This window comes from Osmerus eperlanus, chromosome 12 (assembly GCF_963692335.1).
Source record: "Osmerus eperlanus chromosome 12, fOsmEpe2.1, whole genome shotgun sequence".
NCBI lineage: Eukaryota > Metazoa > Chordata > Actinopteri > Osmeriformes > Osmeridae > Osmerus > Osmerus eperlanus.
Window position 1 is genome coordinate 3,076,794 of NC_085029.1, and position 16,480 is coordinate 3,093,273.

General features: G+C 45.9%; 1 protein-coding gene across 3 annotated transcripts in view; it reads right to left on the reverse strand.

The window, feature by feature from the left end:
- dock1 (dedicator of cytokinesis 1) overlaps positions 1 to 16,480 on the reverse strand; it is a 212,953-nt gene that overhangs the window by 57,901 nt on the left and 138,572 nt on the right. For all 3 annotated transcript variants that reach the window (XR_009931847.1, XM_062474732.1, XM_062474731.1), the window contains exons 28-29: positions 8,206 to 8,307; positions 6,610 to 6,704 (exon numbers count right to left, since the gene is read on the reverse strand). Coding sequence is in view for 2 of the 3 variants with exons in the window: in XM_062474732.1 (XP_062330716.1) it covers positions 6,610 to 6,704; positions 8,206 to 8,307 (197 nt within the window). In the remaining variant the exon portion in view is untranslated. The remainder of the gene's footprint in view (positions 1 to 6,609; positions 6,705 to 8,205; positions 8,308 to 16,480) is intronic.

Consider the following 16,480-nt stretch of genomic DNA (forward strand, 5'->3'; position numbering starts at 1 on the left):
CCTGATGACTTTGATAAAGATGTGTTGGGGAAAACACAGTGGATCCCCACACTCCTCCGGTGGCACCATCCATAGGACAACTCACAGAATGAGATCACAGCAGCCAAGATGCTCCGTTAGCCCCGGGCAACACACACACACAGACACACGCACACAAACTCACCACCCTCCCTGGTGGTAGGGCTTTTCTAACTATCCGTCGTAATTTCGGAGAGCTACGGAGAGCTATGGAGACCCCCTTGGCTGTGATTGGTCAGTATTAAGAACAGCTTGCGTCAGGGGCGGGGTTGCCGTGATAAACAGGACGAACAGAATCCTTTGACCGCCATTGCTGTACGTTTTTAGAATTCATATTTCAGCTAAACAGTACATGTAAATCAGCATCTGAATTAAAATGTGACGAGAAATGGGCAGTGTAGTTGCTGAAAATTTGCGTATTTTATTGATGAAACGGCTAATTTGTAAATTTGCTCCGACTTCTCGATAACCTAGGTAAATAAACACTCGACGACGACTTACAAAAAAACGTTGCGCCACCTACTCTTCTGGCGGTGAATTTTTTTCAGCACCCACAGCCTACGGAAAACCATAAACGAAGTCTATCCGTCCGTATCTGTGCGTATCCGTGCGCCCGCCCATCCGTAAACGGAGACGCAGAAGCATATTTTGGCCTTTAGGCCGAATCCCAATTCTCTGTCTTAGGCCTAACCCTTACACCTACCCCTTAGTTTACCTCTAGCCTTTGTCCCTCGAAACTGAGGGGTAAGGGCTAGGGGTGAAAACATACCCCTATGAAATGAGACACAACTTGGTTATGGTTATGTATATCGATGTCTCCAAAGCAAGTAGTGTTATGCACTGATTTCAAACGAAATTCGCTGCTAATGGAGTTTAGTTAAAAACTGTAGACATGCACAGAGTCCATTCAAGGCTAGTCAGAGAAATGTGGGACTGTTGTGCAAATCAGCAATGTAACGTTAGCATAGCAAACTAGCGATTTAAAAAATGGTGGCAAATATATATGTACTAGGGAGGCTTTTTGACGGGGTTCGGTTTCGGCTGAACCTTCGATTTTTTTCCCACCTAACCGAACCCTACACTTGCACTACGCTGGTCGAAGTAATGACTCCTCCGTTGATTACAGGAAGGTGTTAACGTAGGTGGACCGTTCAATGCAGTAGAGTAGGCTGAGAGAATGTGAAAATGGAACTCGTGAGCAGAAAAAGTGTTGTTTGGCAGTACTTTCAGTCAAAAGAAGGCGATTCAAGTCGAGCTATATGTTCAATTTGCAATGCCGATTTGTCTCATGGTGGCAAAGACCCTAAACAATACAGAACATCTCCGCTGTTAAAACATTTGCGTATAAAACATCCGAAAGAAATTCAAGAAATCTAAAAGGCTAATATTTTGGATATTTATTGGATCTTGAGATAAGGTAAAAGTAGGCATATTGTAATTGTCAAAATTGTTTTTCCCACTTGTCTTCCTGGCATAATGTTGCCTATTCTTTTTTTTTCTTACAGTTAAAATAAAATATACACTTCTGTGGACGTTGTTTACTTCATTAATGTGTTTACTGTGTTAATGGACTGATGATGGGAGTAGGATTCGGTATTTGGTTTCGGATTCGGCAGAATCTTAACCAGTGGATTCGGTATTCGGCCGAACCCCAAAAATCGGGATTTGGTGCATCCGTAATATGTACAGGACTGTGTTGAGCACAAAACAAGACTGTCATAATTTTTGGGACTCTGGATGATCTGGCCGCCATTGTTGCCGGTTGCACAGTATTCACATACCCCTTGGTTTCAAGTAAGCTCCTGAAAACACCCCTTAGTCCTACCCCTTGATCAAAACGAGTATTGGGATAGCCCTTACTCTCACGTGAACGCGCAAAACTAAAGGGTAGGGGTAAGGATAGGGGTAAGACAGAGAATGCCGTAATCCTGTAATTGTAGCGTAACCAATCAAAGCCCAGCATGTCAAACAGATAAGGCACTGGAGACTGTCACGTCACATCAGTGAAGCGGCGAGGTATGGGAGCTAGAGTAACGTCACACCTCCCTTCCTTCCTCTCTCTCCCTTTTCTACCCCGACTTCCACACTTTTTACGTGCTTGTCTTTCTGTCTGGGAGCTAAGCCCTGTCTATCTGTCTGGGAGCTAGCCTATGTCTGTCTGTCTGGGAGCTAGGCCCTGCCTGTCTGTCTGGGAGCTAGGCCCTGCCTGTCTGTCTGGGAGCTAGCCTCTGTCTGTCTGTCTGTCTGGGAGCTAGGCCCTGCCTGTCTGTCTGGGAGCTAGGCCCTGTCTGTCTGTCTGGGAGCTAGGCCCTGTCTGTCTGTCTGTCTGTCTGGGAGCTAGGCCCTGTCTGTCTGTCTGTCTGTCTGTCTGGGAGCTAGGTCCTGTCTGTCTGTCTGTCTGTCTGGGAGCTAGGCCCTGTCTGTCTGTCTGGGAGCTAAGGTAAAGACACATTTCCCTCTGCTTTGCTAAATCCCTTTTCCTCATCCAACTCATCCCTCCTCTATCTACGCTACCAATTATCTCCTTTTACCCTGTCTCTCACTCTCTCAAGGCAGTGATGTATCCAGTGTTTGAACCGCTTCATAAGTGCAGTAGCATTTCTCTGCAATGACAGTAAATGGGGAGATGTAATTGTGTGTACTTTCAGTTCCATCTAAAGACAACTTTTTTGATCCCTGCGTGTGGAGCTCTAGGGGGTCCCCTCTCACTTTAAACACACACACACAACGTAAAAGGGTCCATGGCTCTACCACACGGCTGCTCAGCTTCCAGGCCAGCTGCAGCATTAGTCAGGTGTGCACAGATGAGAACAAGGCAGCCTGGGTAGCTCTCCTAATGAGAGGTGGGATTGATGGTGTGGGTCAGCCAGCTAAAGAGCCTTTTCTTCATCCATTTCCTGCTTTCATCTCTTCGTCTGCCAAGACGCTTTGAGGGAGCGTGCCATTCATCTCCACACACTATTCTTACCCGTTAATTAACAACTCCACATCCAAAGACATTCATTATCCCCAGTGAACCCCAGAGGTAGGGGTCTAGATATGGGTGGGTTTCAGTATGTCTTTGTATGAAGGTGCATGTTCATTAGCATGTTCACTTATAAAGGCAGCAGAAGGACAGCCACTTCACGTGTCAGACAACGAGTCAATGTTTTGATTTAATGTGAGATCTGTAATGTTCTTCCCCGAGGTAAAGTTTGGTGAAGGTTTGCTGCTTTCACCAGACTGCCTGACAAACGGTGAATCCCAGCAAGGACAAAACGGACTGACATTAGATAAACAGCATGATCTATCTCACTCTCTCAAGTTTCTTGGACAATCCCTACCTGCAGCTAAAGCAACAAAGGATGAAAGTCACTCAGATGCATTCTTTTATGTACTATTTTGTGCCACGTAGTGTTTGAGGCCTGTGAAGTATGTCCTAACATCAAATTGATGACACAATAATTGCACTAAGCATGCGATTACTCAAAGCGTACTTGGCCATAAGGTGGGAAAAATAGACAGCACAATAAAGTTTGTCGTACAAAACTGGTGGGGGATTTTACTGAGTCTAAACAACCAACAGCTGCTGTCTGATAAAACTGTGGCGCCTAGCTTTTTATCTGGGGACGGAACAGAGAGAGGAGAGGGAGAGAGATAGGGTGAGCTGAGGGAAATGTCATTGCAAGCTAATTCAGTTAGCATTAATTTAATACCATCCCTAAATTGCAATCTCCATAGGTCATTTTGATCCAAATAAAAGGTAATAAGGTAAAAATGTACCAGGCCTTAAGCTAAGCATGGTCTGACGAGGTGGAGTAAAAAAAAGTGGCTTCCAACATGGAGTTGGTTAAATTGAGTTTTGTAAACTAAATGTTTACAGGTAGCTCTCAAGACAAAGTGTACCATCTGTTTTAGCTTGACAGACCATCAGCTAGAGAACGGCTATGTTCACATTAGCATGCATTAGGGGCCCCTCACTTTGAACTGAGATATTTAACAAATCCCCAAGTTCTGTTTAAGTTTGCAAAATTAAGTATACAACTTTTCTTCCCATCTTGTAAACCAGGTGGCGAATGGGAAAGCAGAACCTGCAAGTTCAACAGAATAGTAAGAAGCCACAACACATCAACCAGCGTTTGTTTGGAGGTTCCCCGAGGACAAATCCAGAGCACCATGCAGATCCCACCATGACTGACAGTCTTCCCCTTGTCGTGCCCCACCTCCCATCCAGGCTACCCTGCCTGTAGCTGGACCATCATGGCCATGGATTATCTGGAGCAGCCAGCCAACAGTTAAACAGACTGCCACTACAGCAGCCGGTCCCTCAGGCAATTAAAGAGCTGACACCCATTAGGCTGGAGGAAGAAGAGGGAGCGGAGGAGTGCCGGCTGTGTCGAGGGCGATCCCTATCTCATTAGCAGGCCTATCACAGAGCCTGGTGTGGGGTGGACACAGGAGACCGAGGCCTCTGCTGGCCTCGTAGGTGGACCGAGCCGCCATCCCACAACCAGCGGGGAGGAAGTGGACGGTGTTTACATGCCAAACAGGCGTTGGAGAAGCCCTTTGAGCGTCCTAATTATGACAATGCTAACGATGCAGAGTGCTTGTATCCTGTCTCCAGCTGTTGACAGAACACTTGTGGACACCTACGCAGTGCTGACAGACCGCCTCCAGCTCTGGACAGGGCGGGCCCAAACAGCCTCTCTTCACGATGAAGAGTGTCTGGCTTCTGTGAAATGTGTCTAGCAAAGCACGTGTGTAGGCAGCAGAGTTTAGAGTGCAAGCCTACCTTTAGAACCTGAGTAGGAGTCAGGGGCTGGACCTTGGTTTGAGCAAGTCTTTGGGGCGGAGTCCTCTGTGCTACTGCAGAGCCAGCCTGGGACATTCCTGGCAAAGTCATCGGCCTCTCACACAGCACCCATTACAGATGGCACGCTACAGGAGCACCTGGCCGCCAGACGCACTGTACTCCCAGGTCATTCCCAGCAAGTAAATCCACATGAAATTCAGGGATCAAACACCGCCCACACAATAAATGAACGTGTCCCCTTGGATTCAGCAGGAGGACAGAGAGGGGGAAGAATGACTGCCGTCATGACAGAAACAAATAGAGGAGACTTATTAATAAGTCACACCAATAACTGCATTTCAGAAAGACTGGCTTGATTTTTAGCACACATTTGTCACAGTGCAATGCTAACGAACATGGGCTTGTTTAGAGAAAGAACCTTCACACAACCAAATTCAAAAAAACATGTCAAAGCTTGAAAAAATTGATAACGCTGATAACGAAGACAATATTTCTTGTTTAAATGCCATTTAACCACTCACAAAAATGCCATGACTTGTAAAGTCAAATGTTCTTTAGCTGTACCCATATACTGTGTACAACCTGAGTGTGAGTCATACAGCCGTGAGAGCGGCGCTGCAGCTGTTTCTCCCTCACGTGGCAGGTGCGTTCAGAGATCTGAGAGCAGCAGCGATCACGTCCGCCGTGCGAGGGTGGCGGGGGGTGTTAGGGTGATTGTTTTCATTTCCAGACATGCATTACCAAGCAGGCTCAGTCTCCAGCAGAACAGATGTGATTTCCACACCTGGGGTAGGGATGGAGGGGGGGGCAGAGGGAGGTGGGGAGGTGCCTTTCATCACAATTCCACCAACCCCACAGTCTCCTGCATTCTGACACAGGTGCTTGACTATGTTTACAGGACGGCTGTATGAAGGGACGGGGCATGGTCGTGCTAGCAGCAATCACAGGCGGCTGATGCCAGGTGCAGAGCGGATAAAAGAAGTAGCTGGGCCCTTTCTTAACCTGCACCCGACACTGTAGAAATGGACTGGAAGAGAGTGAGACCAATCAGTCATGGTTCCTTGCTATAAAGACTACACTTGAGCCAACCATGTCTTTGTGACAGTGTATGTTCACCCAGAAGCATTCTGCCAGGAGAGTGTGCAGTGTGTAAGAGGCAAAGTATCATGTGTGGGTCATGTGCCTCATTTGTAGTTCACTCATGATACTGTGAAATTCAGATTTTAAATGCAGAAAAACAACATCCGAGCCCTAAAATAGTATTCTAGTTTCTCCTTTTGATTCAATTGAAACTCCACTTCCAAGACATTCTCAATGCAACGTTTTTCTTCTGCAGAAAACAGTTGTGTGAAGAGGACATTACTAAACTAGAAAACAAGGTAGCACAACAAGCAAGATATTAAAGAGGTGCTGTGGATAAGTTGTCTCTGAAGTTTGGAGTATAGAGCCTGGCAGAAACACGGGCCACCTACAATTCATGTTGCTGTTTGAAGCTGCTGATCTGATTGGACAGTGGCTAAGGCCTTGTGCCGGTATTTGCATGGAAAGATGGAGAGAGAAAAAAAACATTAGGAAAAAGTCCTTGCCTACTTCTGACTGCTGTTCCTTAGCAACAACAGCACTGGGAGATCAAAGTGGCATGCCTGTGTGTGTGTGTGTGTGTGTGTGTGTGTGTGTAAGTGAATGAGTTAGTGAGTGAGCGAGCAAGAGATAAAGAAAGAAAGAGAAACTGAAAGACAAATGAAAGACAAAAAAAAGTGTGTAGTTCGAGGAGAGCAGACTGTTTATCCTGTACTTACTTATTCTGCATCATGTTCAGTATGACCCAGTCGGCGGGGTAAACATTCTTCCCGATGAGATCCTTGAACATGATAAATGTTTCCATTAAGAAATCCTAAAAAGAAAAGAGAGGAAGCATTTGAAATGAAGACTGTCATTCCCCCGACCTGTGAGATAAGAGCAATCTGGAATGAACTGTGTAGGGCTTATGGCTCTGAGCAGAAACAGCTTTTAGATTGTTTTTTAAGGTTCAAGGTGAAAGACTTGTTCATTCCTCCTTTGTGAGGCTGGTGCACTGATGTCAGGGAGGAAGCCGGCTGGTTATTGGGTGAACGTGAGGGATCACAGTACTGATGACATCCAACATGTATTTTTTATGAAAATAAGAACATGCTCCTGATCAGTAGGAGCTGCATGCTTGTAATCTCTATCTTTATTTGATCCTCAGAGTGAGGGACTGAGAGTCTATGTGTCTGTCTTGGGCGGTGCGTGCTAGAGAAACTGTACCCTCACACTGTGGGTGCTTGCTCCGGTGGGGAAAATAAAGACCCCAAAAGTTGTCTGGATGGAGGCCAGCTGTGAAATGTTACACCAGCCCATGCCAACTCTACTCTATAAATCTGGCCGGGCAGCCTGTCTTCATTGTGGTGATTGCTTGCCTCACCGCGGGAATGAAGTAGGCTCCCGGAGACAAGTGCCGTATATATTGAAAAACAAGATGGTGGAGGGGGGGCTGGTTTGTTTAATTCCCCTCACAGTAAACTCATCACAAACTAAATCTTATTTTAAGTCTGGTGACCCCCCCCCCCCCCCCCCGATCGCTACATAAAGAAAATACCCCATCTCAATCCTGCAGTGCCACCACAATATGTTTTTGTTACATTATTGATCTATGGGTCAGTCTACATCATAGATTATAGGAAACATTTCAAAGATAGCCAAACTAATACAGCTATATCAACATAAGCAAGTTTCTCAGTGTCATGTATAAGCAGTAGCTTTCCCTGGTACCATATGGGAACAGTTATCTAAGCTCTGGAAGGTTCTGAGAGTATCTGTATCTATGTTCATATTGAAGCACAAACATCTATTTGTACCGCTCATCTACTCTGGAAGAGGGAAAAAGGATGGATTTTCCTTTGACTGAGTGGAAGGCCCAGTAGCGGCACGCTGCATTGTTAATCTGCCCCCTGAATACGGAGACATACTGCTCTGAAGCCCTGAGAATGATTCTGAACAGGAAAATCCATAACATCCCTCAGATGCATTACTCTCTCCCTCCACATGTTTAGCTTGGGGGGACAGAGTCGGTTTCTTGCAAGGACCCCGTCACTGTGGGTGCCATGTAACATGTCAGCCGATAGGAAGCTTTCTCTGCTCCATCTAATGAAGATCTGATATTGAGTTATGCTGGGGAACAGATGGTCTGATCCATGGCTTTTACCACAGTATCTGACAGTCTGAGTGATGGTGACGGATCAATCTGATTAAGTTTATATTTAACCATAATGGAAGCCATTTGTGCAACGATTCCACCCAGACATTGTAAGTATAGTTAAGTATAGAGTTAGATATCAGCAGGATTGGCTCATTGACTTGTTGAGGGACCCACTCACCACCACGTCGGTCCTCATCTTGCCAAAGGTATTGATCAGGTGTGCGTAGTGGTAGTCGTCCATCTGTCTCAGGGTCGCAGTCATGCTGGCCACGAAGCTGCCCTGGAGAGGAAGAGATCAGAAAGAGAAGATCAAGTTCAGTGTGACGTACAGGAACAGCCCTTACTGTAGCAGCTGAGGGTGGACTATGGTCCGGGGGCAGAGCTAGGACACAGAGGTCTGAGTTAAATGCAGAGTGTTGTAACTTAGCCCCACAGGCTCTTGCATGGTAGCAGAGGGCACGGAGGGTAGACGGATGGTTGGCAGGGTTGAAGAGACCGCTTAAGTCCTCGTCATGCCTTCACATGACTGAGAGACAAAAGAGTCAGGAGGGGGTGGGGGCATATTGGAAAGCATGCGGTGGTGACAAACATCTTTGCTGCCACAGCGCTCTGTTTCAGCAGTGATCCAGACTGTTCGAGGAAGAGAGGCACGCATGAGGAGAACAGCAGTCACTAAAGAGAGATGATAGAATGTGGTATGGCTGGAAGGTCCAGTCCTGGATGGCACAGGTAGGATAGAAGATGTGTACCAGTCTGAGGATAAGAGGCGAAATGGGTAGAAGGGGATTTGTGAAATTCTGAGAGATGAAAAGAGATGGATTGCTATGAATGAATTATTGAGAATGTTGACATTACATGGATTCACCAGGAGACTAATTATGTAAGAACAAATAAAGAATGTAAGGAGTATCTTGAAAAACACAGCAATAGACTAATATCATGCCTGACTGGAATAAGCAAGACAATAATTATCTCATCGTAATGCCAATAACTACATGCAATGCCAAATTCATTTAAAGTCAACCACTGTAAAAACTCACCAAAATAAGTTTAGTTTTCTGAAATGTTCGGTTTCAGTTTTTTCTTTTATATATATATATATATATATATACACACATATATACAGTAATCACATAGCTGCTGACATCACAAATGTGTGACAAGATAAGGGAATTAATTAAAAGTTTAAACTGAATTAACACAATATGCATGAGAGCACATTCAAATTATAAGTCTTGAAGTCGGATAAGCCTTTAGATATACAGCGTTCTCGCTAGCTGTGTGAAACACCGTCAACACTGCACCAGAGTGGCTCACCTTTCAAGTTCTCACATCCATCTACAATAAATACACAGTCTATCTACTGAAAACAAGATCTTCTCTGAAGAACACCTTCATAAAATGAGATTCAAGACTGAACAAGCAGAACAAGCCTCAGCAGCAGCAGACTTCTGGAACACGGAGGCGCCGAACATTTGAATGAAAAACATGACAACATCTTGGTGTCCTCCGTCATGGTTTTTAGTTTTTTGCCTTGAATTCAGTTGCATTGTGAAGCGTATCCAGGAGCAGTAATTAGGCCTGACCCACATACGTAGGGCAGCAGGAACAATGCTGAGCACATCAGCCAGCCTCCCTGCAGCCTCTGCTGCCACGCTCTCTTCAGATCTTCACAGGCACTGCATTTAGCACACCTGACAACATCACGCAAAACACCCCATCCAGCAAAGAGAATGTTTCCAAAACACACTCTGACACCACTGTGTGGCGATATCCAATTGCGGATCAACAATGTATAGCTTGATTATACACCTGAATAGACAATAGGTACTGTACATTCTTGGCCATGGGCTGTTGATTTGGGGGGTCAATCTACTTCCTAGTTTTTCTACGCTGGGAACTAATGGGTTTATGGTGATGTAATATTCTAATACAGAAATAGAGTGCAGGACCCTATCAGACAGAAGTCATCATTGGGCATATTGCAACCACGGCTCACAACGTTGCAGCTTTCAACTTTATCCCAATTAGGCTGAGCTTGATGAGGAGTGAGTGTATAAATGACTGCTCCTGCCGCTGCTTATATAAGTTCCTATTTTCCTAACCGGTGAACAAAGGATCCAATTACTTGATAGCCATGCAGATAAAGGGAAGGGGGTCACGTGGGTGATGGGATGAGGTGGGTTGGGGGGGAAACAGAGAATGGAATGAAGAAGGAAATAGTCCATCTGGCTTCCACTTGCTGTCTACAACAGTGTATTCCCCAAGGGAGAGACGATTAATCTCTCATGTGCCCGCTGTTGTGTAGTTCCTTAAGAACTTGTCCGAGGATGACAGGCGCGTCTTTCTTCAATTCAGCCCGTTAATTTTGACGTATAAGAGAGCGGGATGGACATGAGGGTGAATGTAGGCAGATGTGGCTCCTGCCTTGTTGTGGTGGGGGAGGGGAGGGCTGGGGTGGGAAGGGGGGGTTACTGCCTTTGGTAAGCTTAGTGTTTAAAAGACAGGCTCTGTTTTGAAATCCTCAGAGCCTGTTGCGACGTCTGGGGTTTAAGAAGCAGCTACAGGCTCCTGCATGGCCAGTCTATCTGCTCAGCTGGGAGTAAACCCACAGACAACGCGACTCAGGTCCACAACAAAGACGAAGGGGAAAGTTTCAACACAGGACTACTAAGGTCTGACGGCTTTGCTCGCAAGAACAACGGGCCGATCTCCCTGCAACCAAGTTCAAAACAGGCCTCTGACAAGAGCTGCTGGGTGTAGTTAGCAGACCGGTGGAGTGTGAATGCTGGCTGATTGTTGTAACAGGAAGAGTTATGTTGTTTTGTTTTCCCAGCTCGTTTCCTTTGTGTTCAGAAGCTGTGAACTAGAACCAAACACGCTTTGAGATAACTTTATTCCACTAATAAACTACCGAATGGACTTGAATGATCCTTAAGCTTCCCAACAAATGTAATTGCTGCTTTAGCCATCAGCGTTCCTAATGGAGGGAAAATCCATTACGGCAAATTAAATTGAGGTGATGGATTCTGGCTCTCTCCCTCCCAATGGACGTGGTCACTATGAACTAAATATGTATCGGTGGAGGGTAAACACCTTTCAATGTGAAGCAATTACAGTTGGGGACTAGAATGAGACATTATTCCAGCTGCAAACAGACAAACAGGCAAAGAGAGACATGCAAGAATAAATCATTTAAAAAGCCTCCTTGCTCATAGCAAAGTTAACTTCAGACTTCTTTTAACCCATAGAGCCGCGGGTAACCTGATCAACTCAGACCCCCTTCTTTGTCGTTTCTGCTGTTTTTCTCAGGTCTGGTGTTTTTAACTGCTGTCTCAAGTAAGAGCTCAAAGGCCAGGTTTTCCTCTCACGTCTGATCTCCTGACTCCATCACAGTGATGAGCTGCAGCCGGTTACTATAGCAACTTTCACTACTTTAGCAATATAGCAATTTTCTTTAAAAAAAAAATGGGATCAGATAAAACTGAGTGGGAATGGGGAGAATACTTTTATGAAGAGGTCTCACCCTCAACATTCTCGGAGCAGACCTATTTATTCTCGTTTAGGAGTATGTGATGGAGACAGCTGGCGCTGCAGAGCAGGTGCTAGTGTACTGGAAGTGCAACCATGAAAGGAGTCTAGCTTCAATCCCAAGCTCGTTATCCTATCCAGAGTCATGGAGTTTGACCAAATCTTTTGTTTGAATTGTTCAAACCATTCTGGATAGGAATGTTGATGATTAATCATTAATAAGTTAATTGCCATTAAGAATCTAACCAATTAAACATTTATTAACCGACAATGTTTGCCGTCTGCCTTGTTAGTCCAAAAATTGCAATAATTGCGCCCCAGTGTTTCCGATATATTCATCAATGCTGCTGCTGCTTCAGAACTTTATGAAAGGTCAAGTTGCGTCTGCGGAGCTGTTCGCTCCATGGAACTCAAATGAACGGTTGTCTGCTCTCTCTCCACTTGGATGATGAGCAACTGGAACAGTGACAGGACGTCAATCACTCGCCAAGTCAAGACAACCTAATAAACAACAGTGCAAGTACAACAAAGCACTTTCCCCTCGGCTCAGTCAGGCAGTGACAAACAGGGCAGAAGCTAGCATATATTTTACAATTTTTATTAAATTTAGCAATGTATTATTTATAGATTTTCATGGGCAACAAATTATTAATATTTCTTATACTGCAAAATAATGTTCTAGCTAGCACTAACTTTAGCTACAGTGCTGCTGCACTACTAGTAGCTAGCAAACCTTTACAGATTATACCAGTAATATTACTTACCTAACATAGCTACAGGTCAACTATGTTTACAGCTATGTATTAAAATATTTTGCAATGGTTACAAGATCCACAACCCATCAAATATACCATTGAGTACTGTCAGGGCAATTATTCAAAAATACAAAAGATAAGGAACAATTGAAAACATCACGGCTAGAGAAATTAAATGCATTTCCTTCCAGAGACCTTCCAGAGGTCCAGGGGCACTGGTTAAGATGGATGGCATAGTGAATTGCACCAAGTATCAGGAAGCTTTGACTGACAATCTGGTTGTCAGTCCGGTTGCCAGAAGGCTGGGACTTGGCCCTAGCTAGACTTTCTAACAAGACGGTGGCAATATCGTGATGTAAATGGTTCCCTTCTTGCGTACATGCGGTCAGTATACGTTGGGCTTAAAGTTTGCCATTGTAAAGTTGAGAGGAAATCGAGATTCTCGAGGCAGGAAAATCATGGGCGTCCGATGACTAAATTACAATCCGTTAATGACTAGTGATTGAGCAAATATCTGTTTTTAAATGTTAGCATAAACAATGGCTGGGGCTGAATGCAGCATATGACAATAGCAGCATATTGACTTGGATCTACCAAAGTATTAATCATAGTGACGAGGGATGGATCTTAGAACACATTCAATTAACTGTGTGGGGCACAAATCGAGGCTGACTCTTAACGGAAATGAGGAGCTGTGATTAGTAGCAAGGGGCAGATCAATCATCATTCTCTCCCCCTCCCTCCCTCTCTCCCTCTCTATCTTTCTCTCCCCCTCTCCCCAACCCCCCCTCCCCCACCCCACACTCTCTCTCCAGATAATTCATCTCACTTCTGACGCTCACAGCAAGGGACCAGAATGGATGTTTGCTCTCCTAGTGAATAAAAGGACCCATACACCAAGCATCAGACACAGAGCATTGTTTGAAGCCGTTAATTGGGGCGGAGATGGGGGGTGTTGCACGAGGGCCACCAAGGGAACAGGCTCTGCCTCAGCCTGCCTGAAGAGCAGGGGAGCAACAGAGTGGTAAAGGAAGAGGGGGAAAAGAACAAGAGAAAAAATAACTGAGAAGAAAAATAGAAAGGGAGAGAGATAAGACCAAAAGGTAAAGTATCACTTTCCTCTGCTCCACAACCTTTCTGTCTTGGTTTGTGGCCAGACTAGGGGTTGACTCGAAGGGTGAACGACAGCAGAGAACATTGAAGACAGAGGCTGGAGGTAATACTTCTTTATCTCATGACGAATGGGGCAACTTAATTTGGCTGCAGTGGAAAGATTAGCAGTGCCAAGTCATTGAGACTTTGGTATTGTAAAGCATGTTTAAAGGGGCACAGCTCTCCTGGGCTCTCCATTCTCCCACACTCCAAATCCTCACCCATCTGTTATAAACACACCTGTAGTTTATACCTTGTTTACTTAGCTTACTTAGACTCTACAGGGTTTTGCAATGTTGATAGACCTATCGTTTACTTGCTAATTGTTAACATATATTTTAATATACATAAATGAAAAAAATACATGTTTGGTAAAACAACAAAAGTTAGTTAGCAAACAGTGGGTTCTCTCTTGGTTGACATGACTACCTAGGAGAGACACACTGCTGCTGCATCGGAGCCCATCCGGGGAAGAGCAGAAACAATCACAGTGCCACAATTTGTGGAACGGCCACCATCTGTGTCTGACTGGCCCAGCACCACTGCGGACCAGCAGGGGAAATCTGTCTTTCACCCTCTCCTCCGTACCCTCCCAAGAAAGCACCAAGCATAACGACACACACACACCCACACACACACACCTACAGGCACACACAAACACACTCATAGAAGCTGCAAAGGGCCCAAGGACATCTCACAGAAGACTCCCAGGCTGGAGGAGAACGAGAGAGGCAACGTGGACACTCAGGTCATTTGGCACCTGCAAGTCTCCCCAGACTTAGGCCAAAAAGACCCCCCCCCAGACCGCCCCCCCCCCAGACCGCCCCCCCCCCCCAGACCGCCCCCCCCCCCCCCCTCCCTCCCCCCGGCCAGCCCCTCCCTGCAGGAGAGCCACTCGCTGCACCTGAACCTACCACACTGATTCAGGGACAAAGGAAGAGATATAAACAGTTTTCCTGAGGATGTACGGTGGCGTAAAGCAAAGTAGTCACCCATGAAAGTGAGCCATCAAGGTTCTCATCCACCCCCCCTTCACAGACAAGCTTGAGGAAACACTTTCACAGTCCACTTCCTTAAACCCCGCTGCCTCCGTTAATATGACAGGATTGCAACCATTCATTATTTAGCAAAAAAGGAAATAGATTTCACTGCCCTGAGTGGCTTCTCATAGGCTAGCAGAGCCCCGTTCAGGCCTGTGCCATGCTAAGCCTTGTCTGACATCTCTATCAGACGCCAGAGGTGTACTCGGCACCTCCGTCCCTCCCGGCTGGAGGTCGTTGAGATGAAGCCTCATCTCCGGTGTTTTCCGAGCCTGGATGCTCACTCAGGTACGAGGCAGACTGGCACCGGTGGCAGGAGCTGTGGTCCACAACCTCACTGACAGCTATGGAAAAAGGGGGGGATGTCAAGTTGTCTAAACTTCAGTGGCTGGGGATCGTTAGATTTGTCAATTTGTGTCGGGAGAAGGGCTGCCGCCCTGGGTGGGATCACTAGCAGCTGCAACAGATCGCCTACTGTCTGCAGAGACCCAGGAAACGTGGACTGATAATAACCGATATAAACACAGGTGGCTAAAGTTCCTTTGAAGCCTCGAGATACAGCTGACATCTCATGACGAGAAGAGTAGTGCAGTGGCTATTAACACTTGATGCTCCATGACCCGTTCCCTCGCTGACTGACCAACTTGGACACGGTCCAACAGTCCTGGCCGGGATGGAGAGTCAGGGACCATTACAACTGCAATCAAGACAATATGGAGGGCAGTGGGAGGGAGGGAAGAGGGGCCGGAAAAAGAAAGAAAGAGTGATTGAGAGTGTCTCTGTATGACTGCAGGGCTGTCCATTCTTGCAGTCACATGTACAGAAGACAAAGTCATCAGGTTAGCATTAGCTCCAAGATAATAACATCAATACAGACAGTCACTCCAGGGATTCTCCCATCGCCCCTTGCTTCTCCACTCTCTCAAAGAGCTTCCGCGCTTTGCTTACACAAGCACATTATTGACCCGGCTCTTTGAAGAACAGAAGATGATATTGCAGCTCTATTCACAACCCCACTCAGTACAAACAAATACAACCTCTCAAACGGAAACCCTATCCATTACATTAATGACAATGCTGCGAAGGTCACATTTAAATAACTCTTTCCCCAGATGATAATCCTGAGGTCGAATCTTAAAGGGTTTGACCCCTGGCGTCAGACGTGCGCTTCCTAGTCGGCCAGGCAGCGCTGTAACGAGATGGCTGCCTGTCACGGCATGAGTGTTGGGTTCAGTCAAGCGGCAGATCAAAAGGGAGGGATGAAGGTGTAATATCACGAAAGTGAGGGACGACTACTGGGAAGGGGAAGAAAAAAAGATGAGTCTAACAGGACTGTGTCTCTAATTCACACCCTCCACATGGGTGCTTGGCCAGGCGAGACTGCGGATATGGAGACAGATAAACGGGCAGGTTTGCTCGGGCGACTGAACCATCACACAGCTGGGGTTTGATCCAGGGTGCTCTTACAGACACAGATGGCCATATCTTTTCAACCCAGCTTTAGGTTTACCAGAAGCCTAAACAAACATTTGATGGATTATTATTTGAGAGTTTAACCAATTCAGCTGTATTACATAGGTCTATTTCCACCTCACTCACAACACAGACACACACACACAAAGTGGTATCTGGGGAATCCACCATCCTATAAATCATGCCTTTAGATGTAAGAGCAGGCTCTTTTCCTACAGGGTCAGAGCTAGCTCTGAGGCTGAAAGGTCTGAATCACTAGAACAGGCTGCTGGGAGATCAAAAGGAAATACAGGCTGGGAAGAGGACAGAGAGGGGTGCTTCCACCTATAATGAACCTCCTGCAGAGAGGAGGCTCACACACACACACACTCTTATACTGGTCTATATATATATTTTTATACTGGACTATAGATTGGACATATGTGAAATGCTTAGAAATCCTGGAATTCTAAGCGACAGGCTATTGTAAGGATTTCATTCCATAGCTGCTGTCCCAAGGACG